The sequence below is a fragment of the Plectropomus leopardus genome, chromosome 12 (assembly GCF_008729295.1).
Source record: "Plectropomus leopardus isolate mb chromosome 12, YSFRI_Pleo_2.0, whole genome shotgun sequence".
Taxonomy (NCBI): domain Eukaryota; kingdom Metazoa; phylum Chordata; class Actinopteri; order Perciformes; family Serranidae; genus Plectropomus; species Plectropomus leopardus.
This window is the reverse complement of record NC_056474.1, coordinates 7,654,437-7,681,417: the sequence shown is the minus strand read 5'-3', so window position 1 is coordinate 7,681,417 and position 26,981 is coordinate 7,654,437. Positions and strand designations below refer to the sequence as shown.

The following is a 26,981-nucleotide window of genomic DNA, read 5'->3' as shown; positions in this document are numbered from 1 at the left end:
GCCGTGCCGCGTCTGTGTGGAAGAAGCATTCAGGTTGTGATATATTTTCTGTCATAATTTAGTAGATACGGGTAATCAAAGTGCAATTTGTTACTCATAATACATTTTACACTTAACAATTAAACATAGTGGGAAATTTTCTTTCCAAAATGGCTTTTTCGGCTTTTTCTGGCATCAGAGCGACTGTAACGAACCACAGTTTCCCCCTGGGGATCATTAACGAATTTCTGATTCTGATGTCACTCCTGTAAAAGGGAGATAATAAGCACATTTCCTAAAATGTTTAACAAAGACTTTAAAAACATGCCTAATGGTCCCTCTGCAGCTGCTTAGAGTACAGTATATTCAGGACGTGGTGACTCCAGGAGGGGGGATGTTAAGGCTGAGTTTGGAGAGCAGGCGGCCCATGTTCTGAGTCCTTACTGCAGCCGCCCAGTTTGGTTCCAACAGGGGGCTCTTTGCTGCATATCGCCCCCCGCCCCCCTTTGCTGTCACACTTCACCTTGTACTATACAATGAAGCCAAAAAAAAATCCAAGAAAAGAATCTTTTAATAAAACTGTGTCTGCATTTGGAGTAGGCAGAGAGAGACATTCATCATTCTCCTATTCTGTCCTTCATCTCTTTCTCTCTCAAGACCAATCACTGCACTGTCAAAATAAAACATGTGAGATGACATGATCATCGACACAATCATACAGTGTGCAAAATTACAAGTGTGCTTTTTTACATTACAATGAAGAAATTCTGGTGAAATATTCTGTATTTCACAACAACCAATTGAATGTAGCATGTTTTTTCTTCTATAATCTCATGTTAGGGATCAGTAACCTGCTCTCCAATCTGCCTCGGCCCGCTGTGCCCTCCGCCGACTGGCCCTCTCCAGCCGTCTGTCCCCCCTCCTCCACCTCCTCCATCCTCACTCCCTCTATATACACTCACTCACTCCGGCTCTGCTCTCCTACCTCTCTCATATCTATCAACATATTCCTCCCTTTCTTTTCTTTCCCTCCATTTGACTCTTCTCAATCTCTCCTCTCCCAGATGTTAGGAGGGCAGGATTGGCCGTTTGCTGGCCCCAGCCTCCGGCATCACGGAGGAGGGGCATCAGCCAGATGTTTGGTTGCATATTCATACAGGGTTTATGAATCTGAAGAGAGCAGACAGCCACTGAAAAAGGAGAAGGAAGAGGAGGATTCAGGTGAAGGAACTTTTCTGCCGGTTCTATTTCTGCCTCTGACGGGCCGTTTGGAGTTATCCTAGCTTTGTTTCTTCCTCTCACTCCCACTCCTCCTCCTCCTCCTTCTTGAGTCAGTTTTGGATCATGTTTAGCCGGGTGTGATTGGAGGGCGACGCTCCAGGCAGATGTAAATCTGGTGAGGGTTGTTGGCACAGGAGGGGGAAACAGTGGAGGACGGCAAATGAAAAGCCCGTCTCCGTGTCCGAGCGGGCTGCTGCTGCTGAAGGTGGACTGGGATCTTTGTGTGTGTGAGGAGTACTTCAGGACTCGGGCCCTTGGCCTGTCCGTCTGCAAGCCATGTCAAAAGTGCCCAAGAACAAAAATGTCTCCTGGGTGAGTACTGCCTCTGGTTGGTTGGTAGGGGGGGTGGGGGGTGGGAGTGCTGTTGGTGGATTATAGAAGTTCAGTTTGAGTGCTTTTTCATTTCTGTCAGCCTCATCTGCTTTGGAATTTGTTATCGTTGGCTGTAATTTCTCATCACGACCGCTACATATATATTTTTAGGCTTTTCGACATACAGCAGTTTGGCATCGTGCTTATGCAAAGCACAGATTTGAACCAAAGATAAGGCATGTTTTATAGGCTTAATTTAGGACTCGGAGCAGATAAAACCATTGTCTTTGATGGCTCTTTTGCACAGCTGGCTTGATGTGTTCAACAGCTGTGCGGTCAAAACTATCCTAAAGCCGTCTGTGCTCTCCTGGAGCCTGCTTTACACCATCCTGCCCAGCCAGCTGAGAAATAAATGAGCATTTACAGAAAAAAGAAAAGGTGCTGATTGGACTCAAATCAATGAGTGTGAAATGGGAGGGGCTAACATGTGCTGACATTGCATGACCACAGTTTAATGGAAATACGTTTTGGTTGCGTCCAGTAGCACGCAATAATGAATTCAGGGGGTTTTTTTGGTTTTTTTTTTTAACTTGAGGGCAGATGTGTGGTTTCTAGCTCTGTGGACACAGTGGAGGGCAGAGTGGAGGGCCGAGGTCTGGAGCTTTGCCTGAAATTGTGCGTGCCATCAATCTCTGCCCTCCACTACTGTCTGCAGATTGACAACACACACACGCACACACACGCACACGCACATTTTGGTTGTAAGAAGCTTAGGGACAGATGTTTGTTTATGTATGTGTGAGAGCACATGTGGACATAAACGCGTGTGCTGTGTACGAGAATTAGATGACTGATGGATTCTTTACGCTGTCGTATGATAGTGGCGCTGTGAACGATGCACGATCAGGTGTACGATCACAATGTAACACTGTACATTCAGCCCAATTGCCAGAAGAAAATGTCGGCTGGTACGTTTCTGCAATGGGGTGCCGAATGAAAACATTCGGTGACTGATTTTTAATATTTGGAACACTTTCCTTACATTCAGCCAATTTTCCTAACCTTTGAGGCAGAAAATCACATTAAAAAACATTATATGCAAGTGTTAACAATATGTTCATATCATGGAAAATTTATGAAAAAATTTTAAAGTAAAACATTACTTTTTTTTTTAGCTTTTAGTCTTTAATAGACAGGACAGCTCAAGCGTGAAAGGAGGAAGAGAGAGAGATGGGATGACATGCAGCAAAGGGCCAAGACTGGAATCAAACCCACGGCCACTGCAGTAAGGACAAAGCCTCTGTACATGGGGCACCTGCTCTAGCCACTGAGGCACCGGACACCCCTGAATATTAAATCTTAATATGAAATGTTGAATGTAGATGTTCAGTATCTAATTGTAGATGTAAATGGTAAACTAAATGTTAATGTTAAATATACATTTTAAATGCTGGGTCAGCGAATATGGGCCAGGCGAACATTTCATTGTTAGATATAGATTTAACATTTAGATTTAAAATATTGATTTCACATTTAACATTTAGACGAATAACATTTAGATTTAATGATTTTTTTTTTTTTTTTTTACATAATAATTACATTTGGCACCCTATACTCTGCATACCACAAACTTTTCCGTAGTTTAACGTTTTTTTACACATCATGCTGACATTTTTAAAGTGATGTAATGTATAAGCTGATTTTAGAGGTGGAGGAAGAGGAGACATGTCTCCTTTTGTCGAGACACTTGCAAAACTGTAGACCAAAAAAAGAAATAGAAACTACACCACAGCTTTTCAATCCTTCAAAGATGTCCTGGATGGTTTTTGTGATTGTTGTGGCCTAAAATGCTACAAATGATTTCATGGCAGCTTTTCCAAAAAAACTGTGATGCATGAATCAGTGTTTATAGGCTTATTTTTATACTGAAATTACAGGAGCAAGTGAAAATTGTAAAAAATAGTTGTGATGCCATCTCTGATTTGGAGTGTATTATTAGGAGCATTCAGTATTTTCCACAGGATTAGAATCTATTTTGGTGGTTGGGTTGTAGTAATGACTGTTTTGTGGCGATCAGCTGTTAATGCTGCTCGACTTCACACTGAGGAATCGTCCCGTGATGGGCTCTCCTCCTGCTCTCTCTGCCCGGATAGCACAAGCTAACACAACGCAATGTGATCTCATGCCCACTCGTCATAGTTTGTCACTTGGGCAAAAGCCCTGCTGCAGCAGTTAACATCTGACACCAAGCCGTCAATCTCACACTGACCCCGAAACGACTCAACTAAATAACCGCTGGGTGATGTTAGCAGTGTGATGCTAACAGTTAGCCCTGTCACTGTTTGTGTGTGACTCCGGTCACAGAGTTCTGGGCCCGCAGCAGTAATTTTATGATAAACAGAGAGGCTGAGGGGATCAATAAGCTGCGCACAACCATACAATAAGATGAAATGTTGCCTGTTTTGAATAAATTCGCAGTTAAGTTGAGGTGATCTGAAAAAATCATGAGGTTGCACAGAATTCAGAGGGACTGGCTGAATTTGCATTAATTCATCATAATTCATAATCATCACAAAATCTTGGAAGGACTGACCTTTTAGGCAAAGAACACGGGTGTCTGTTGCTACTCATTGCTGTTTTTCCCAGAGGCTTTTTAGGCACAAAATGTGATTTACTTAGACATGTACTTTTTCATCCAGGATTGTGGCGCAAAAAGCGGTCATTTTCTTTTCCGAGACATAGATGCTTTTCCTGCCACAGTTGTGCCCCCACAAAACATTGGTTTGCAGAAGTTCACTGTCAACATTGGTCCTGGTGATTGGGTTGGTGCATTACCATGTTCATTCTGAGGCCATATTCACATTATGCCGGTAAAAATAAATCATTTCCGCTGCCTGTGCCCAGAGCTGAGCGGAAGGATTTTGGATGGAGCGGAGAGCAGGTTTTTTTTGTTGTTGTTGTTGGTTTTTTTTTTTGGTTTTTTTTTTAAAGTTGGAGCATTGCCTTATCTCCAGCTCCATCCTGCTCCAATTTTCATCTGTGTATCAGCACACACTATTTTCTGTCAAAATTTGACTTCTGCAAGCAGGACAGTGTAGTTTACAAAGTACTTTCAAAAGGACACTGACTGAGTGGTGAGCGATTTGGAATAGGAGCAAGGTGAAATCTCAGTTGAGCATGCAGTGGTATTGAGTAGAGCAGCTTGATTCACTGTAAAAAGAAACTAATTGCCTGAACTTAAAAAAGCTGGTGTCAGAGCTATCTTAAAATTTTAGGTTGAATGATTTCTAGAAGACAAGTTGAGGTAAATTTGTAATGATTCAACTTGTCTTCTCAAATTCAGTCAACGTAAAAATTTAAGTGTCACTTTTTCAAGTTATAACATTTATTTACAGTTATTACCAAGGCATGGTCCCAAAAATTAGGATGAAAGTTGTAAAAAAGTTACAAGAAAATTACCTGAAAATGAGCATAAAAATGAAAAAACAATGAACAAAAAACCAAGAATATATATATATATATATATATATATATATATATATATATATATATATATATATATATATATATATATGTGATACACATTTACAAAATTATTTGTATCAGTTATTTAGACTTAAAATGATTGTTAAATTCCCTCCAAAACATAAAGAAAGTTAAATTTCCTCAAAAAAGTAATTTATTCATTGATTTCCAACATGGATCGTGAATTAGTATCAGTTATACACAAGACCCGGTGCTGTTGCATCAAATTTATTAGCTTTTTGTTGTCCAGATCTGCCATGTTTTCTCTTTCTCTGGGTGAAAATTCAGTTGCTGAGGACAACAAAAAGTTAAAAATTTTAAACTTTGGATGGCTGTGCTGTCTGCAGTTAGTATTTCCGGTATTCTCTGCCGGCCAAGCCTAATTTTTACCATCCTGCTCCCATTCACTAAAATGGCATCCGGTTTGCCGGATTCCATGTGAACGCAGCATAATTTACAGAGTGTATAAATGTTTCAGCGGATGTGCCGCGGAGAATATTTGAGCTTCTTCATGTACTCCATGGGTGGCTCGTTTCAGCAGCACAATAATGATCTGACCGCCTTATGTAACTTCACAGCAAGCTGTGCTTAGAGGGAGTCAAAGTAAGCAGGGACTCTGTTTGAGTGTTTTGTTTGCACTGGAGGAGTGTTGGCTCTCGCTGGAGGAGATTTGAGGTGTCATGGAGCAGATTTAGTAAAGCCCCAAGTCTGGTTCAATCCCAGGTCATGGGCTAAATGTTGGGACCTTCCGTTTAAAGTCTCTCCCTGTCACAGCTGCCGTGATCACAGTGGTCCGACCGCTGATAGCAGCAGAGATATTGATGAGGACATGTGTGTGTGTGAGTGTGTGTGTACAGCTGTGTGTATGGTGGATCCAGATGTGTGTGCGACCCAGAGGTCAGTGTCACAGCTTCTTGCTCCACACTGTCACAGCCTGGCCCAGCTGACGCCAGCTCTGCATGTTTCCTTTCCATTCTCAGTTATGTAACACTTTCATCTGTGTCCCTCGCCTCCCAAAGCCCTCCCTGGAGATTTTGGTACATCACCGTATCGTCCATCTGCTGATGTCCCCTGCCTGGCTGTTTGGGTTACAAGCCGCGGTGACAAATAGACCACACAGCTTTACTTACCTTTGAGCTAAAGAGTGGTGGAGGAAATATTCTCAGAGCAGTACCACAGAGTCGAAATACACAAGTAAAAGTCCCTCATTCATGATTCACTTAAATTAAAAAAAAGAATGGATTTTAGGATCCAGGATTATGGATTTGAAGTATTTTTTTTCCAATTTTTGAGATACAAGATGATAATTTTTAACTGGAATGACCTTCAACTGAAGAAATACTCCCTATCAGTCTCGTTTGTGGATTATCAAGAGTGAATAAGTCTCTAAAAAGAGACATTCCTGCTGAATGTTCAACAAAACAAAATGTTGATTCACCTCCATTATACAGTCAGGACCCATAAGTGATGCCAATGGTGTCCTACACCCCCTGAAAGTTTTCTGAATGGCTTAATTTCCCCCTTTTTACACAGAGATTGTGCTATAGAGCAACTACAAGCTCAGCTCAGTCTTTATGCTGCCTCTGCATTTTTACACAGAAACAAACAACGGCAGCATAATGCTGCTTCAGTGCGTGATTTTAGACAGCCCTAGTGCGGTACATATACTTACAATACAAAAGCAATTCCCAATGTCAATCACTTTATTTTTTATTGTGAGTTAGAAAACAGTATGGGGGCCACTTGGCACCCTAAAAGGGTCCAGATTTTACCTGCATACTGTAAGTTGAGCATCACTGGACTGTATGATCTGTCTGGAGATTTTGACTATTTTTTTCAGATTGTTTTATATGAAGGATTTGTGTCGACTCAGAGAGGTGAAAGTATATATAAGAGAGAAATACATAGACATATATCTCTTGGGGATGTCCCAGCCCACAGGTTGGAAAGCAATGCCTTTTTTATATAACACATACAGTAGGCTACTGTATTTACACGTGGCTACATGTGTAGGATGCTCCACTGAAGACGGTTCCTCACAATCTGAGTGTAACTTGAGGACACAAGAAGCAAATCAGTAATGTGCAGAGCTTGTGTGTGTGTGTGTGTGTGGCTGAACACTTGGCAAGTGAGTTTTAAAGTAGTGACATAATGACATTGAAACAAGTGTGGTGAAAGAGTATCACTGTTGTGCTCTCGGGATGGTCTGTCTGTAGTCTGTAAATCGAGAGCACAAAGGAATTATGTCGTGCGAGCTTTTTAATTTCATCTTTCTATTTTGGAGGCAGGCCATTATAATACTCCCATTTGTGCAGCCAAACCGCAGGAAGTTGTTTGGACACACACACACACACACACACACAGACACACACTAATCAGGCATCACACGGCGGAGGGAGCCAACTGTGGTCAACGACATAAATGAGACACTCCTCACTTTGGGTTATTTAACGCGCGTGGACAGCGCGGACGGGTCGGACGCCTTCTTGGTTCGCTCGGTGCTGGAGGTCAGAGGGAGCGATGTGCGGCGCAACAGATGCCGCTTCGAGAAATAAGCCTTTAATACCCCGAGGACTCAGGAGAGGGTAACTACACTCAACTCACAATACAGACTTAAGTGAAACCCCTCACGCAACTCTTCTTCGGCGGCGTCGCGGTTTCTTTCTTGGGAAATATTTCACCGTTACGCACAAAGCGGCGTTTAAAGAACTGCGTTTTTGCTGCATTTGACAGCGGATTCGTCCACCTGTGTCAGAGGTAGTCTCATGGCATGCTTGTCCATGCCTCATTCACTGGAGCCATTTGAACGGTAATCAGATCAGGACACTGAAAGTGCTGGATAACGCTAGTGGAGCACTTTAACCAGCATGCCACCCAAGAAAAAGGTAAAATATGCAGTTTTCTTGTGTTTTTCGTGTTTGTGTTTTGCGTGTGCATTTGCGCGCGCGCTGAACAGGAAGGGTAGGAGAATGCACCATCTGTTGCACTGGGCGTTAATCCTTGTGTGAGGCCTTTCTACATCATTGCACTCACTAAAACAAGCCACAATGTGCAGGGGCAGGGAGAGATGCAGATCCACATGCATGTATCATGTCATGTGTCTAGTTTGAAGTGCGGGCTTCAGGGAGAGTTGCATAACCAATGGCCTGCGAAGATCAGATGGATTAAATGTCTTCTTGCCCCCGTGTTTCATTTGCTGTAAACTCAGTGGAAGTGGAATTGTGCAAATATTTCTGTTATCAGTTTTATATTGTAAAGCAACAGTAGGTGTAGTCGAGGTCCTCCTTCTCCTCAAGCTATCAGTGTACACACTGTCTTATGTTTTGAGATATATATTTTTTACCTTGGTGCAATATTTAAGTCATTTTCTCATAGCTTTTTACATCATTCTCATAATTTTATTCATAATTATAATTACCTACAGTTCAAATGTCAATATTTCTGCCGCATGCAGAGACTAGTTAATTACTAACTAATTTCTTAGTGATACTTCACTTATACTTGTTCACGCCTTAGAGAAGGTTTCTGACCGAAACATGTTTATTAGAAAGGTTTTTACACAGACCTGAGTGTACTGATGCTTTTTGCTCTTTAGCTTGGGTTATTTAACATGCATTTAGTGAGGTTTAGTACTAAATTCTGGGCCCTAAGGAGTCTCTGTGGGCCCCCTGTCCTTCTTTCTTGATGCATGTCTCTCTCACGCACCTTTTGGATTTTTTTTTTCACAAAGTAACCTTGTCTTGCTTTCTTTCCCTTTTCATTTCTGTCTTTTTGTTTTGGGACCCCCGATTTCCCTTTCTTGGGGAAAAATATGGCATGTTGTACGTACAGTGTGAATTGGTGCTTTAGCAGCAAAAATGGTCACTGTATTTAGAGACAAATCCAAGCACAGGGACTCAAATTACTTAGAAATAATATAGTGCAAAAAAACTTAACTTTTTATTCCAGGCTTTTCAATGCAATATCATGAAGTAATGGTCTCCTGAGCAGAGAATGAGGTCATGCTCCCTGTGTGTGTGTTGTTATCTGGGTTTGTTGTGGTAAGCTGTTCCAGCCAAGTGTTCATGTTGTGCATGTGTATTTTCCAATGGCTAGCTCATCGCCATGGCGTTACACTGCACTCATTCGATGGTTGCAGCTGATATTGGGACAGTGGCGATGCAGAAAAGGAGTGCCCAGCCTCCGGTTCTTGCCTGTTTAGCACCCTTAACTCCGTCAGTGTTTTTACCATTGTTTAGCATTGTTAATGAAGTCTTCATATTGTAAATTTGCCTTTCTAATGGATAGTGAACAAATGGCCCGCCTTACTCTGCCTCTGATTGACTCACCCTGACACTCTTACTCTAACCAATCCCACATCTTTTGCCTAAACCTAACCAATTTAACCAATGAAGGCAACAAAATACAAGCCAATCATAGGAAGAGTCCTAGGATTTGCGAATTTGCATTGAGAACCGTATCCCAACAACTTATGGATTTCACAAAGAAACTCTTTAACAATTCTAGATAGATAGGTAGATAGTAACTTGTAACTCCCAAAGGGAAATTCAGGTTTCCAACAGCTCAAGAATAAAGGAGCCATTGAACGGGTATTAAAGTGCAGAGTAAAAACCATGTGGTTTTTGTGAAAAGAATATATTAGTGATAATAAATATATTACTGTTTAAAATGCACAGTGTGCACAACCTGAATTAACAGAACAGAGTCCCTGTGCTAGTTAAATAAATAGTCTGTCTGATTCTTGAAATACTTTCAGAATAACGATAAACGTTATACAACATTCTGGCTTTTTCAAAGATCTGTGGGTATTAATTAAAACAGATGCTGAGCTCTGTGACTCAAATGTAATGAGAACACACGAGAGACACTCGTAACCCTTTTCCACCAACACAGAGCGGGTTCACTTCCTCTTTAGGCGCCTAATTTTAACCATTCTGGCCATTTCAACCCAAACTAAATGGTTCAGAATATTTAAGTTGGCTCCCAGCTGGAACCAAAAAATAGCAGCTTTTCGGAAGCAGAGCTACGAACCATGACGACATCAGTGAGTCTGTCATATTTTACAGGTTGGACAGAGAGGATGGAGAAGGCATCAATAGAGATGTTAAATGAGAACTCATCGGAAAAAAAGAGCATTGATAATAACTCCATGCTTGTTTTTGGATAAAAACAAATAACTAATAACAGAACAAACGTTTGCAGGCAATCAATATGATCCACCCTTTTGCACTGTTTACTTTGTGCCTTGTGCAACGACCTCCGTTGATGATGCATCCTTGATTACAATGTTTCTGATTGAAACTGGTGGAAACATGGGCTGGTTTGCGAGATGGTACCAAGGTCCCAAGAGTCCTGAAATGAACTGGTACAAAAATCAGAACTAATTTGGTGTTAAAGTGGAGCTTGAGGCAGCTTCATAAATTTCTGGATGGCCTACTGTCTTGCATCACAGTGTGCTGGTTAGTGATGGCCGACTACTTGTTACCTAGAATAGGAAAAGCCTCTTAGTAGGTGTGACTGGGGCATTACCTCCAGATACCTGCTTTCTTTCCAGCCAGGAAGTGGAGCAATGAGGCGAATAATACTGGGCAGACCTGTTTCTTTGGGATTAGGATTGTTTCCAACTGTAGGATAGTGTTATTTCATTTTATTTATCTATTGTTTTTGTGTTGAAACTGACAAAATTTTCAGTTGCAGAAGAGTGACAGAGATGACAGTGGTGGTCCAATATTTGCCTCAGTGCAAGAAGTGAGGAGTGATCATAACAGGAACGGCTGGCAAAAATCGTATTTTTTTTTTTATAATCCCCTCACACGCACACCCCTTCTTATACCAACAGTAATCATGTTGCATCACACTGCTGTGCAATGCAGACGAGCAGAGAGATGTGCCATCTATGAACTATAGATGAAATGTATCTGTTACAGGAGCTGAGCCAGCCAGGAATTAGGTTGTATAGATAATATTAATGCAGCTATTGTATCTCTATCTGATGACTGTCAGGGAGCCTTAGCACACGCAGCCCGAGCAGCAGTGTTGGCTGTCTGTGAGGAGGTTGCATTTGTCTCTCTCTCGCTCTAAATCCTGGATTGACGCATGCTATCTTAATCTCTTTACTCAGAGACAATCATGACCCAGAGAGAAAAAGAGAGGGAGAGAGAGAGAGGGGGGGGGGGAGAGGAGCCCAAATACACCCAAACCCCCCCCCCCCCCCCCTGTAATGCTGTAATGATTTTTTCCAATTTAGTCTTCGATGCTGTGATTTTCTTCGAGGCAAATCTTGATGTTCCTTCAAGTGTGCAGATTTTCTCTGTAGCAATATGTGTATAGTCATTAGCAAAATGACATAAAAATCATATATTATGTCAAAAAATGGATCAACTATCATAACTTTTAAATTCAGAAATTGATTAAAACGAAATCGACTATTAGTGTCTAAATTTATGTGCCATTTCTACACATGAAGTGGTATGCATGGGGCAGTAGTCAAAAGCAACAACCTGTATGTGAAAGACTGTAGAGAGGTTTTTTCTTTCTTTCTGCCAAAAATTAGAGAACTAAACAAAGTACAACAATGTAAGCGTCAAATGATAGTATGCCCAGCTAAGTAGCTACTTAGTCTCACTAGGATTTCATGATGTGCAGCTGCAACAAGTAACACAAATTCAGCCAGTCCCAGAGTCTTCTGCACACGCTTACGACTTACAGGTTAAATTTCATTGTAGAGCTGTGTGCAGTGTATTGATTCAGCTCCAAAGCTAGAAAATCTATTTGTGGTGGAAGATGTTTTAAGTGCGACAGCCCGCCACTGAGCATGAATGTGTTGGACACCCTACAGCCTCCCTCTTTTATCACTCTAACCACCTTCTTGAAAAGGTTGCTGCTGAAATATCTGAACATATTCAAAAACCTGTTGATATCCAAGTTTTTCCATAATGCTTAAAAGAAGGTAATACATGTACATATCTTGACATTACACATATATTCCAGATGTGCTGGCTCAGAATTGTACCGATAACTAGGCAATAGCTTATGGTGCTTATGCTCTAACTAGTTGGTATTTGATAATGATTCAACTGTAGTTTGTGTCCCTGCCCAGGATAAGGTGTTTTATTTACTGGCTAATTACTGTATGTTTTTAACATGGTAATTTTTTTAAACATTTGCTAATAATTAAGAGTGGTAACTTGGTTAACCTGGTTATGGAAAACTGCATATGTGCATGTATAGGGAAATGGAAAGCTTGACAGGTGTATCAGTGTAACTGGGACAGCAAACTGTGGAAGTAGTGAATTGAATTGAAGGAGTTCCCAATTTTAAACTCTTCATACTGGCGACATCAGTAATCAAACCCATATTAACAAACTGTATAGACATAAATTACTTTTAGTGCAGCACAGATCTGCTGCCACTCTTGATCTATAATTGGGGATCTAAAGGGCTGTGATGCAGCCTTTAACTCCACAGACGGAGATTCATGCCAAAGTAAAGGTGGCGGTGCCAGCGGAGCAGGCCATATCTGCTCTATGGTAGCATCAGGCGGAGGGCATGGAGCCAGTCTCCTTCAGACAGATGATGCAGAGCAGCTGATTAGACGGGGCTCGGAGAAAACTGAACACACACTGCATGCTAATGAAGAAGAAATGAAGTCGCAGAGAAATCATCCCAGTGTACGGAATAACATATCAGAGTAAATGAGCAGCAGCTAAATTGCACCAAGATTTGGGTTATCAGATGCAATTTCACTGTCCTTCGGTAGCAGAAAGAGCCAATACAAGAAAATATTTATGGGCAAAAATTAGGAATTTGTGAACACCTGGGCTCAGAGCCAGCAGCTCATTGAAGGGACGACAGGAAATTAGTCACAATTAGATTAGCGACCTGCGCCACAGTTTTACAATGAACTGTAGTAAATGGTGTTTTGGGGTGCAGACAGTGTTTTGCTCTGTTTTTGATGCACAACTCTTTTCGCTCGTGCTCACCAGCAAAGTTTTAATGAAGCTCATTAATTTAATGTAGGTTTTTTTCTCAGCAGATCAACTAGAATATCCTGAGATATGAGTGAACATATTACAGTTTTGATGTTTTTTCATGAAAAATGGTTTCCATGTTCACACTATCAAACCACAGGTTACTCTCCAATTCATTTGTGAATGGGAGAAGTTATTTTTGCATCCACAGTTTTAGAAATGAAAGAGATTAGCAGTTGGAGTTGATGGTCTTTGGGTGCATTTATGCAAAATGTACACTTGTAAGCAGCAACTAACCCACAACAACTGGTGCAAACTCTGCATAGACAGATGAGATACACAGAGTTGACATGTCACAGTGTTTGAAACACAGTATATCAGAAGTAATATGTTGAATAACTGAAGTAGCACTCAGTCATTTTTTTTACCAGATTTGTGGTTTGATTTTGATCGAATGACTGACTGATATATAGTTTTAACCAATTTAGCAGCTGAACTTCTTGTTGGTTTAAAATACGTTTGATTTGATTGCTACACATAAATCTCAATTCGGCACTGTTACTAGTTCTGTTGCCAGTTTAAAAGCAAGAAAACTCTGTCCCCCTTTCCACGATTGCACCTTTTAAGAACGGCAAGGCAGCATTTTAAATAAATTTAATAAATTTAAATAAAAATGAATAAATAAAATAAGTTCCCTGAGGTTTTACAAAGTAAAAGTTCCTCCCATGCTGACACTTACTTTGCACTTTTTATTTCATTAATTTTATCGGTGATCATTAAAATAAAATCCTGTTACAGATAATCTGCAAAATGCCAAATATCATCCACGATAATCAGCCAGGCAGATTATTTGTTGACCCCTACTACCAAACTCATTGTTTTTTAAGATTATTTTTTGGGAATTTTTCCCTTTATTGATAGGACAGCTGTAGAATGACAGGAAATGTGGGAGAGAGAGGGTGACTGACACGCAGCAAAGGGCCACAGGCCGCAATCGAACCCGGGCCGCTGCAAAGGCCTCAGCATATGGGCCGCACACTCTATCAGGTGAGCTAAAGGCCGCCCCGAACTTGTTCTTTTTTACCAAGTAATCACTTCATTTTAGGTCCTGAGATACACAGCTGCCACAGGGCTGAAAGCATCTCAGATCTGCTCAGACTGGAGCTGCTGTGTCGAGGTGTGGAAACTCTTAAACCTAGTTGTCTTTGTGTAGCGACAAATTAGACACAGATAACGACAGCACCTGGGGAGCTGCCAGTAAGGAGCAGGAAGCTGCAGGGATGTGGCAGATTGACACACACACACATACACACACACACAATCAGAATAACAGAGCCTGCAAAAGCAGGCAGACTCACATTTTTCACTAGAGCTGCTTCTGTGTGGACTCTTGATGCTCACATTATGTTCTGGCATGTAGCCAGCCTGAATGACGCCTCACCGTTAGATGTTTGATGTCTTTGACTGTGCGAAGTACAGTAGCAGTGAAGTGCAGTGATGAATGCTGCCAAGTTGACTTAGTTATACTGAAATTGTCAATGGGAGGTCTAACTGTCACTTCAATAGCTCCTTTGTGGATTTTCCATTGATTTTAATGTGCTGTTCAATTACTGTTAGCACCTTTAATCAGTCTGCGAGGATGTCGTGGATGTATGGACACATTACAAGTTACAAAGGGGTTAAGTGCTTTCATCAGTGGGAGTCATTTATGCTTAGGTGGCATATTTCTCTTAATGGTTGCCATGGAAACCTTTCCCCATTTGTTGAGGGGAAGAGCAGTAGGAATAGTATTTTCAGTGATATTGGGGTATACTATCTGCTGCAGTGGATGATTACTACTCATGGATATTATCAAGTGGAGAAGACAGAAGATGGACTCTGGAACCCTTTGAAAAACAGGAAGAATGCGATGAGCAAATTGATAAAGACCATTTCAAATACAATATATATATATATATATATATATATATATGTGTGTATGTATATACATAAACATATGAGGTCAGCATAAACTGATCTTTGCTTTTACTGACAGAATATGACAGAATTGTGGCCCTTTAAATGCCTGGTTTTTTGTCATGATGCGACTGTGTTTTTAGATGAGATTTTCCACAGCTTTCCAGTTGATATTAAATGACCTTAAAAGCTCCAACTGATGGGATACAAGGGCCACATTAAATGTCCAGTGTGCAGGCTTAAATGGATACATTGGCAGAAATGTAATAAACCATCCCAATTCCAAAAAAGTTTTAAAACGTCAGTAAAAACAGAATGCAATGATTTGCTGATTGTTTTCGATTGTATTTTTGAAACATCCAAAGCAAGATATAATATTCTTGCTAATTTTTTTTAAATAAGCAATACGCTCGTTCTTAATTTGATATTTAATGCCTGGAACACATTACCAACAATTTGGGACAAGAGCGTGTTTAGCACTGTGTTACATCACCCTTCACTCTTTTAACAACACTCAGTAAGCGTTTGGGAACTGAGGATGCTTACTGTTAAAGTTTTGGAAGTTGATTTTTTTTCCCATTCTTGCTTGATATTTGACCTAATGCTCAACAGTCTGGAGCCTCTGTTGTTGTATTTTGCGCTTCATAAGGCAACATTTACTTTTAAAGGAACAGGTCTGGACTTGAGGCTGGGCAGTCTAGTACCTGTACTCTTTTACCACTAAGTCACGCTGTTGTAAAACGTGCACAACGTGCCTCATTGTCTTGCTGGAATGAGCAGGGACATCCCGGTAAAATACATGATCTGGGTGGCAGCATATGTTGCTCCAAAACCTGTATGTACCTTCCAGAATTGATGGTGCCTTCACAGATGTAATGACAGATGCCATGGGCACTAATACTGGCTAATGACATTTCACAAAAACACTACAATGTAATCATGTTTTGTGAAATGTTGTATTTTCTGAAACTTTGGCTGTGTTTTGTGAAATTTCATTTTGTCTTGACCGTCAGGGCCAACTCGGGGCTAACTTTGTCGTATTTTTGCACTCAGCAATTTCTCTTTCTTAAGGCCCATTTTGCACGAGACAAGTGACGCAGAGCTTTGAAACAATTGCTGTGTGTAGCTTATTTCATTAGACCTTAATAAATAACCTGTCATCATGCCAAGGTAGAGAATTTGGGGACAAAGTAAATACGCTAAGATTGTTGTGTGTGAGTTTACTTAAGCATGAAAAGATACATTTTCTCAGTTGCTCAAACTAATCAAACAATAAAAAGGTAAATATGATGTATGAGGATGAAGTGCTTGACATGTCTCTACTGTAAACACAAGCTGCATCTCAGCATTTCTTTAAGACCTGGTCCGGAGTTCAGTTTGTCCTCTGGGGAATCGCAGTGCTCCGGGCCAGCCAGCTGGCTCCTGGTGACTCGATGGCTCTGATTATTTCACTTTAGGGATGGAGTCCATCTCCCCAATCAGACGCTCCTTTCCTAATGTACTCCCCTGGCGGGTGCAGAAAGAGCTGTGTAAACGCTTTTGAGCGGGAAGGGAGTCACCTTCAGGTAGCAGGCGAGAGAACGTGGCTTTACTTGTTCACCCACCCTCCCATCATCCTTGTCCTCCACCTTCTTTTGCCCACCCTCGAAGCCACGTAATCACGTTAATGGGCTGGGATGGCTCTCCAACTGGGAGGGACGGGGGAGAGAGAGGGAGAGGAAAAGATGGAGGGATGAATGAAGAGGTGGGTAGAGAGTTTGAATGAAAGGCTGAATTAGAAAATTAGTGGAACCATTTTGGATATTTTTTAAAGATTGGGCAAGAAATAGTAAATAAGAAATATTTAAGAAACAGGAAATACTGCACAGTTTAATACTATCATAATTCAATTATCATAATTTAAGTGAGGCTGCAACTAATGATTATTTTAGTGTCAAATATTATGCAGTCTTCATGATATATTATGTCTATAAAACATAAGATGATGAAAAAGTCCCATGCTAACTGCTAATGTATTCCATGTGCTTGTTTTTTTTCTCCAACTATCAGTCTAAAAGTTGCATTTAATTGAAATATATCACAAAAAAGCATGAAATTCTCACATTTGAAAGCTAGAATCTGATAATGTTTTGCTTTTTTGCATGTTTGGCATTTTTACATTTTTTACATCTTTCCGAGGCACAGAAGGGAATAACATGAACAACACCATAGTTAACAAAAAATGAATTAACACCATAAAAAACAAATGTTGATATCTGTCTTGGCTCTGAATTTCACAATCAGTGCAACCCTACTAAATATTTTGGGTTGATTGATTGAATCAATCAATGAATTGATTCAGCTCCATTAAAGCAGTACATGTACAATGTTTAGGTAAAATAAGAGAGTAAAATAAAAAAAAAACAAAATTATATTTAAAAGAAATAAAACTACATCTATTTTTTGTCCCATTTTAAAATATTATCTACAGTCATATTTTTATATATAATAAATCAGTTGCACCTTTAAAAGACATTTAAGGGATAATCTTATTTAAGATGTGGATGCACCACAATCTGCGACATTTTCCTTGTTTAATATTTTTTAGATTCACACTAATGCAGAACAAAAAAGGCCTATAATTTATTAAATACCCTAATTTTTTTTGCAGCTCTTCAGTAGACATTTCTTAGCCACCTGCAGTAGAGCTCAACATTGTTTAATAATTCAGCGGGGGTGTTTTGTACTGTTGGCTGGGTGACATTGGCTTGCAGGAGAGGCGGGTGCTGTGCGAACAGATGTCTACACCAGCCATGGGTAAACAAAAAGCCATGCCTGGGCATAATTCTGCCCTGGGGAGATTTCCTTCCTCCTCCTCTCTTATTCCCTCCTCGCCATGTTTAATTCTCTGTCTCTGACTTATATACTGCATCCTCCTGCGTCTGTGCAGCTAATTCTCTCTGTTAATTACCAACACCGTCCCACCTTACATCATGTCCTCATCCTTCTTGTGTCGTATTATTTGAGGCCTTTTTTCTTGTCATATTTCAATACATTTATAGTGGCACTTTTGTAATGCGATTTGTAATTGAGCCACAAGAATTTTTAAATTTTTCACCCAATGTGTCTCTAGTGCTTTTTGAATATATTAGTAGCCAGTACACTGCGTTTCTGATTTTTTTTTCCGGCTGTTCTCTCTCACTTCTGTTTTCTTTGCTTGTGTTATGCTTGATATTGATACCTGTTTTGGACAATTCTGAACTCTTCTTTATCAAAGCAAATTAGATGTATTTTGATACTGGATGGATTTCCTTCTCTTTGCTCAAGTCCATGAAATTGGCGGCTTGAAGACACAAAGTGCTGGCAGTTAAATCTTTTGCCACTAGCTGCATGGCTTAAGGGATGGCAGTGTTTGGCCATTTATGTGATTGTTTGCCATTTAAATTTGTGCAGACATTCATGTTCCCCAGATGAATTTCCAGTGACTACATTTTCTTCAGTCTTCATTTCATCCACCAAAGAGGTTGTGTTTTTCAGCAAGATTACATTTTACATTACGTCACCTACTTGGTGGAAGGGTGTAGCATGGGCCAAGAAAGAGGCCACTGAATCCAAGACACAGGAAAGGTGATAAACAGTTAACTGCACAATGCGGTACAACACATTTCCCAGTCTTTTCACATGTTTTTTACAAGTATTTTCTAATATTCGTGATGTGTTTAGGGAGAGGTCACCGAGTTTGCTTTATCTGTACTGACAAGCCGCCTGTTAGACACAAGATGACTGCATATCACAATCCACATTCATCGGTACTAGTTTTTAGGGCTGCCCCCTGAAAGTCGGAGATTTGAATCATCAGTCAGAGACCTCTCAGTCGCCTGAGAATGCTTCAAGTCGAGCAGTTTTTTTTCCGTGTGGTGTATTAATGGGGAAGTTTTGGTCCCCAGATTTTGCTGCGGAGTGAGGGTTCTTTACTTTCACGCTGCTCTTTGATACACGGAGGAGCGGATGTACAGGCATTGGCACAGAGGAGGAGAGATCTGCTTAGAGGTGGTGAATTTACAGCTCACAGCAGCTTAATATACAGTCGCTGGCTTTTGTTTGATATCTAGTGTCGGTTAAACATATTATTGCACATTTATTATCTGTCATGAGTGCCGTTAGCTTGTTTACTATATTATGTAAATGCCGCTGTCAGCCCATTCAGACTTTAAAATTGTATCGAAAGCAAAGCAAATCAGAGAAGAATGGCATAATTCTCATGTAGTTGAGCTTCATGTAGAAGTGCTACAACTGTAACAATGCTTTTTTATCAAACTAAGGTGTGTCTATGGAAACATAAATACAAACATATCATTACTACTTCATTTGAGGCATTTGATTTTTGTATATATTTACATAATAATTAAGTGTTTTCTGGTTATCACATATGTATGCGAAATATTTCCAATTTAAAAGTTCATAATAAATGCACAGCTGAGATGATGAGGCACAACCATATTCTGACATAACTCTGATATTTTTGGAAATATATTCAGTGGTTGCACAGATTTATTTACTGTAGAAGACTGGATGATTGGCCTTGTAGGAGGTCTGCGCTCTCCATGTGCCCATCTACTTCAACATGTATCCTCACTCCACTCTTCTTCTTTTCTCTCTCACCTCCCTCTCTAAAAAACTTCCTCCCCTCCTCCAGCTCTCCCTCTGTCTTCCCACTTACAGTAATTTCATAATAGGAGCTATTAAAGCAGAGTCTTTTGGACTTGAAAATAGGTCCATCATAACTATTGGCCTATAGAAATGACATGCTGCATAATCTGTCATCGTCAAAGTCACCAGTGTCAGGCAGCACAGTGTGCACTCGTTTGGAATAACGCAGAGGGTAGGAGCGGGTGACGGGTAAAGGAGAGCCAGAGGGAAGTTGTTCTCTGCTGGTTGAGCCCGAGGTTTGCACAGTGAACTCAGTCTGGACTGACTTTCATAATCACACCGGGTATTCTTGTGACTCTCTTTAATGAACATAAAAAGTGAAACTCTCTTTGCTAGAAAAAACCTTAATATTTCAATAATTTGCTTGTTGTGGAGTAAACCTAATCACTGCTTGAATGGCATTTGCTGGCAACTTTTGTTTCAGTTTAGGAAGCATAAAAATCATAATGACACAGAAGTTATTGGTAGAAGGTCGCATGGTTCATGCCCTCGGTTCCACCTGTTGTTAGGCTTAGGCTACTAAACACTTAAAGATGGTCTTTTCTCAAAAGTATGCAGTAGAGAGAGGCAAATACTTTTAAAATTGGTGCTGTATGAACAGAAAAAAACAGATAAAAAGGACTGTTGCTTTTACTTTTGCTCAAGACAAAAAGACCTACGACTATGATAATGCACTATGACTCACAAGACCAATAAACGCTCCTGCTGGTGGTTGTCGTGCGAGTTTGTTTCAGCTTTTCGTCTCGTCCAGAAACAATATGGTGGACAGCTGCTTTCACTTTTTTTCCAAGAGTTGGATGAGAAAATCAACGACACTCTTACGGCTGTGTGTTAAGAGCTGTTATCTTTTGACAAGGTCAGATATAAAACTGGAATATATCTCAATATTGCATCAGTATTTTCATATGAGACTAAATATCATCTTAGATTTTAAATATTAATATATGAATTATATATAGATTTTAATGTCTTGTTGGTGTTGTCTTTTCCTCATTTTAAAGGCTGCACCACAGTAAAGTGATGTCATTTTCTGTTCTAGCTTGTCTATTATTTGCCTCTATCCACTCAGTCTTAATATCGACAATATCGTCGCAATATTGACATAAAGGCAGCAGCTATTGTTTTCATTGTCAGTGTATCCATCAGTTATTTTCTCAATATAAAATGTCAGAAAATGATGAAAATAATTTTGATTCTCTTTCTTGATAAAAATATTAAATCACTTTACTGATTAGCAAATTAGTGGGCACTATTAGTTGACCACTGATCAATTAATTGTTACATCCCAAACTGATATTGAGGCATTTAGACAGAAAATATCATGATATTTAAATGTTGTCCGTGTTCCTTTAGACCTCAACAGTGAACATGTTTTCGCTCATTTGTTTAATCTGTACACAAACCCAAATATAAGGACAAAATTTTATGGTTTTAGAGGTAGCAGTGATTGCTAGATACCATCTGTACACAGGCTTTAATAGGTCTCTGTAGAGTTACGATGGTACCAAGCCATGCAAACCTCACTGTGATCCCAAGACAGTCACTAACCAGCTGTTACTTGAAAAAAATGTTGCAAGTTGTAAAAGTTACACAACATAAATGAAAACAATTCATTTTTACATTACAAAATGTATTTCCTAATGTATAATAATTTTACATGAACATAAGTTTTAGGAGACAGAGTTGAAAAGACTCAGCTGCACCAACATTATCACTATCACTAACATTATCTGTTGTACTCTGCAGCATTCCCGCAGATCTTTAAAGTCTTAAAGGGTTTATAATTAATTAATCTAAAAATAAGGCCTGAATTGGCATTAAAATGTCTTAAATAAATCTTTAAAAAGTCTTAAATTTATTACATGATTTTTTTCCAGATGCATTGTAAAATTTTAAAATAATTGGTAACACATTTAATTTAATTTAATTTAAGTCACATTTTATGTTACAATAAAAATTTGGGCTAAATTGTCCCTAAGAAATTGATGTCAATTTTGGTTGTTGTAAAAGTGGTCTTAAATTTCATTCCAAGTGGCATTAAAAACATCTAAAAAAAAAAAAAAAAAAAAAAAAAAAGAAGGGTACATGTAAAAGTGTGAACATAACATTTTTAAGAGTAAATAAATGACATATTGTGTAAAATATTTTTGCCTTTATCAAACTTCCATGTCTTGAATATACACAAAATACATCCGTTATTGACTTGAGGAAATCACAGAGGACTCGGGATCACGATGTTGTTAAAATGCATCAGACTGAGCAGACTGACGACAACCAGGGAGCTGATTTGTGACTTTAGGATGCAAGAGTGTATCTTGAGTGCCAGACTGACGCAGAGGGCTGTGCCACCTCCTGGCTATGACACAGAGGGCATTAATTACCATGTCTTTGAGGGGACAATCTAATCGCAGGGACACATGGCACATAAACCTGAGCGTCCCTAGAGGGATCTGCTGCAACACTTCCTGACAATTAAAGGCAGGAGAGTTCTCGGGGAAGGAACAGTAAATGAGAAGCACGTCTCGGAGATGTTATGAGGTCAATAGCTTAGCGGTAAAGCACTCAATCAGTGTTTGAATCCTACAGTATAATTTGCATGAGAGCTAGAGGTCTTCACAAATCCAAAGTGGAATCAGTCCAAAACAGAATCTGCCATACATGCATAAATACATTTTTAAGATATAGAGGCCTCATCTGTATAGAACTGAAGATAATGAGACTGAATACAAAATACCTACAAAGGCTGTTTTAGAGCGAGAACACCAGTGTCTGCAGAAGCTTGATCCGCTGTGAAATTATGGGCAGCCATACTAAAAAAAAAAACCCAGCAAAATAACAATAATAATAAGAATGTCCTAAAACTGAATATGAAATCATACAATATTTTAAAAAATATGTAAAAAATGAAAAAGTGACAGTGACTTATTTGAAATAATTCCAATTATTTTAAAATAACTTCCTAAAACGTTTACTTTTCTGTGTTATTTCAGTGTTTTTATGGACTAAAAAAGATTAGTCTGGAATTTATTAATATTTTCAATAGTATGTAGGCTGTCTTGAAGACGCAAACATTATTGTTGCTAGTTATTTTATTCCAGTTTATATCTGACTTTGTGACGTATTATGTGTCATTAGTTTTATATTGTTAGTCTGTATCTCTGTGTTCTCACTGCCTCTCTTGGTCAGGACACCGGAAAAGGATTTTTAATCCCAATGAGGCCCAATAAATACATCATCAATACATTAACAAGTGTTCCTAATCCCAACGTGAATCAATCAAACATGACACCATTTATCTGTATGAGACTGATGTGATTTATACGTATTTGATTTCAAAGCATTTCTTTTGCATGTGTTTGTATAATCTATCTTTCTGTCTCTTGCTCTTTGAAAATCAAAAGTAAAATGTCCACAGTGTCAGAAAGTCTATAATACAGTGCAATACTGAAAAATCAAATCAGTGCGAATAATTGATTAATTGATTAACTCATAGTCATCACTCACTCTCTATTTCTCCTCCGCAGGGAGAGCGTCAGGACTCGGACGTCGTCGAGGAAAGAAACGCCCAGGTGCAGCTGGAGAAGGCCAAGGTACTTTCTCACTGTTGCATCATGGTAACATCACAACCAGACCCACCGCGGCCCTCACAGACTCATTTTTCAGAGCGGCCGCTCTCAAGGACATGATTACATCACAGACAGGAAACACAGACATCAGGACGTCGGATTAGTGGAGCAATATTTAGCTATTAAAATGAGTCACTGCAGTCTTCATCCTCGCCGTCCCTTTCTGTGCTCCGTTTCTGGAGGCTGATAATAATGAGGGGTACTGATTATTGCTGATTCAGTTCATTTACACAGAAAGAAAGAAAACAGATTATAACGAAACAATTCAACAGGCCAAGTTATGAAAATGAAAAAAAATGTTCATGTATACATGTGTGTATATATATAAACACCAAGTGCATCCATCCACAATTGGCGTGCAGATTTCTATGTTTTTTAGTTGAGTAATGATGTGTTAGTGATGAAGATAAAGATCTTCACCACTTCAACAACACATGGGCAATATTTAGGAATCAAAGAAACGCTGCACATGAAACAAATACATTTGCAAATTTGATTGTGCATGTGCAGCATAAGGGAACAAAAAGTGCAACACAGTATACAGAAAACGTAATATCATTTAGATATGGGGAAAGCGGAGCACATTTTCAGACGGTCTCTCCTGGAAGACAGTTATGGTGTTTCACTGGCCTTAAAGGGCCTTCTGGCTCCTTTCTCACCTGCACAACTGGCTTATCGTTGCTTGAAGGGACTGTGAATGTTCAAATTGCCGATTTCAGAAAGTTACAGGGCATAAACTGTATATTTTTTGTGTTTTTATGTTGAAATACGTTGCTCTCTAAGCCAGGATATGTAATATGTTTTGTCATATGCAATATAACACACATACTTTATCAGAGAAAATACCGGTGGAGTGAATTTTGGGGGAAAAAAAGTCCCATTTCTGCCAATTATAAAGCAATCTGAAACTGAGTCAGATTCAACTATTGCAACCTCCTGCAGTAGCTTCACTGTTTATTGTGGCTTCCACACTTACAGATGGTTGGTTATCTACATTTTTTGTGGTCATAATAACAATGAGCATTACAGTTTGTCACTATATAAAATTACTACAGCTGATATCAAACTCCTCCCCTCTGTTTGCCTTTTAAGCAGCGCCTGCTGATACACGTCCCACTGAATATTGAATTAAATCCTCCCCCGCAGATTTAATGTGCTCCCACTGGTGCTCCGTAATTAAGGCGGCAAACACACTCGTCCTGTCCCCTGCTGACCCCGCAACCTCTCCCACAGCCTCATCTTCCCAAAGTGGAGTAATTAGCAGCTTGATCCGTGTGCCACTGACATTTACTCTGATAGGATTACAGCACCAACAGGCATTCAATCAGAAGGACGAGAACAGTAGCAAATGTGCAGCGGAGAGGCCGATGCAGCAGGTCTGTTTCACAGCAGACGTTTTGATTTGTCATAACGGGAAAAGAACAGGTGTCACTAAAAACATACTGATGGCTGTGTTGAATTCAAGTTAACCAGTAAGCAGCGACAGTCTGACTGCGAGCCAGCATGCACTGAACCAGGACTCTAATACTGAAGCAGCTAACTAAAATATGTAACAGTAATGACACTGTAAAGGTAAATCAGGTTATTGATAGAAAATGTTAAAAAGCAACAATTGTTAAATTGAATATAATATATTTATATCATTAAAATACATTTATATGAAATTAATTCAAGAAAATGGAGCGTAATGTAAAACAAGTTGTACTTTTAGCATGTTTAAAGGATGTCAGCGATAACAAAATATTATTTAACAGGCAAACAGGATAAATCGTAAATATCCAAGTAGGGTGAAGTTAGGTCAAGTAAAATGGGACAAATAAGGTTTTATATCTTTGGCTCTTTACATATTAGCAGCCAGACACCTACATGAAACTGTCGTTTTTAATGGCCTGAGATAACTGGAGTCAAAAACCTTTGGTCCCAGAACCTGCAAGGACAGCCATTAGGCATTTCAATGTTCTCATTTTTACCAATAAGAGTAAAACAATAAGGGTACAACACCAAAATTAGTTGTAGGGTGTTGCATTTTATTATACGTTTGACATGTAATCAAAATATTTTCTACAACACACTTTACGTTTCATGGAAAAGGGTTTTAAAGTGATGCATTCAGGTAAAATGTAAGAGTAATTAAGTAAGGGCACAATTCTTTTATTTTTCGGGTTAAAAAGGTTTTTTAAATCCAGGTTTTTTAAATAAATGATTCCAGCTGGGTTCTGTATATCTACAGTACCTACGTTTAGGTTAAGTTTATTTAAAAAGGGACTGTTCAAATTAATAAATACATAAAGTATAAAAATGCCAGAGTTAGCATGGAGGCTATTTAAAAAAAAATCTGTAGTCCTTTTGCTATCTTTTCCAGATACAGCCTTAAACAGTTCTGCATTATTTATTAATCGCCCTTTAATAAAATCAAATGCTACGATATACAAGCTGTTAATAGTAACTTGCAGAACTGTTTTGGAACTCTGGGAAAGCATGATGCCAAATATTTTAAGAAAGCACATGTATTATCGAGGACCCACAAACAATACCTGCCACACACACACACACACACACACATGCACACGCACACGTGTACACACACACACACACACACACACACACGCACACACGCGCACACACGCGCACACACACAGCATGCATCCCGGCACATATGCTCCCAGGCATGTTAACCAAAATTATATCCACAGTGTGTAATCATGTTGGTATCATTATGTTTTAAAAGAATAAAGGTTTATGCACATTTAAACTCTACACAAAGCCACAAACCATTTATGTTCTCGTTAAAGGTGCACGCTGCAGGATCGCCGCTTACTGTTAGTGAACAGGCTCACCAGCAAAAGTGAAAGTAAAAGTGAACCCCAGATTCACTCTCGTTTGGCATTTTGCCTTGCTATGTTTGCGTTTTTTGGAGCTGTGTCTCTTGGATGCCTGATGCTTTTTATGAAGCATCGACCTCACCTGAGCGCTGTGGGTGTACATGCCCATAAACGTCCCAAACATAGGTCATGATTGAGAGAGATTACTGCCTCCATACATGTTTTTTTTTAATGAAAATTCTGCATTGTATTTTTGCATTTGGGCAGATTACAGTGTTTAAAGTATTATGTTTCTGTGTGGAAATGGCCTCATGAGAAAAATTGTTTTCAGTGAGTGGATCCATTATAATGTCTGTTATCTGTTGAAATTCAGTGGAATGTGAATTATTTTGTGTGAAAATGTTACTGTGGGTGAAATGTAGAGATTAAAGATGACTCTGACATACAATGGTAAGAAGTAAACACCTGTCCTGTGTCCCCAGTACAAACCTGTGGCATTCGCAGTACGTTGCAACTTCTCTTACACGCCAGCAGACGACGACAACGTCCCCGTACCGGGCCAGGCTGTCACCTTTGAGGCCAGAGACTTCCTCCATGTCAAAGAGGTTAGACACACACACACACACACACACACACACACACACACACACACACACACACACACACACTGATTCACATACGGGTGGGAGGTAACAATCACATAAAATGTAATATTGCAATTGTTGAATGTTATCAACCCATTCAGGTCCTCCGACTAATCAACATAACCTCTCTAGGATGTCTAGATCTATGATTACTGTCATGTGACTTCACCTAAATGC

The 26,981-nt window shown here is 39.6% G+C and overlaps 1 protein-coding gene across 3 annotated transcripts in view; it reads left to right on the top strand.

Annotated features, from left to right (window-relative positions):
* LOC121951930 (voltage-dependent L-type calcium channel subunit beta-3-like) overlaps positions 1-26,981 on the top strand; it is a 47,759-nt gene that overhangs the window by 6,919 nt on the left and 13,859 nt on the right. For 2 of the 3 annotated variants that reach the window (XM_042498426.1, XM_042498425.1), the window contains exons 1-3: positions 7,810-7,982; positions 23,237-23,302; positions 26,643-26,765. In XM_042498426.1, the coding sequence (XP_042354360.1) occupies positions 7,965-7,982; positions 23,237-23,302; positions 26,643-26,765 (207 nt within the window). In that variant the 5' untranslated portion in view covers positions 7,810-7,964. Of the gene's footprint in view, positions 1-7,809; positions 7,983-23,236; positions 23,303-26,642; positions 26,766-26,981 lie in introns of those variants that run through there. The other variant, XM_042498424.1, reaches the window with a different exon arrangement.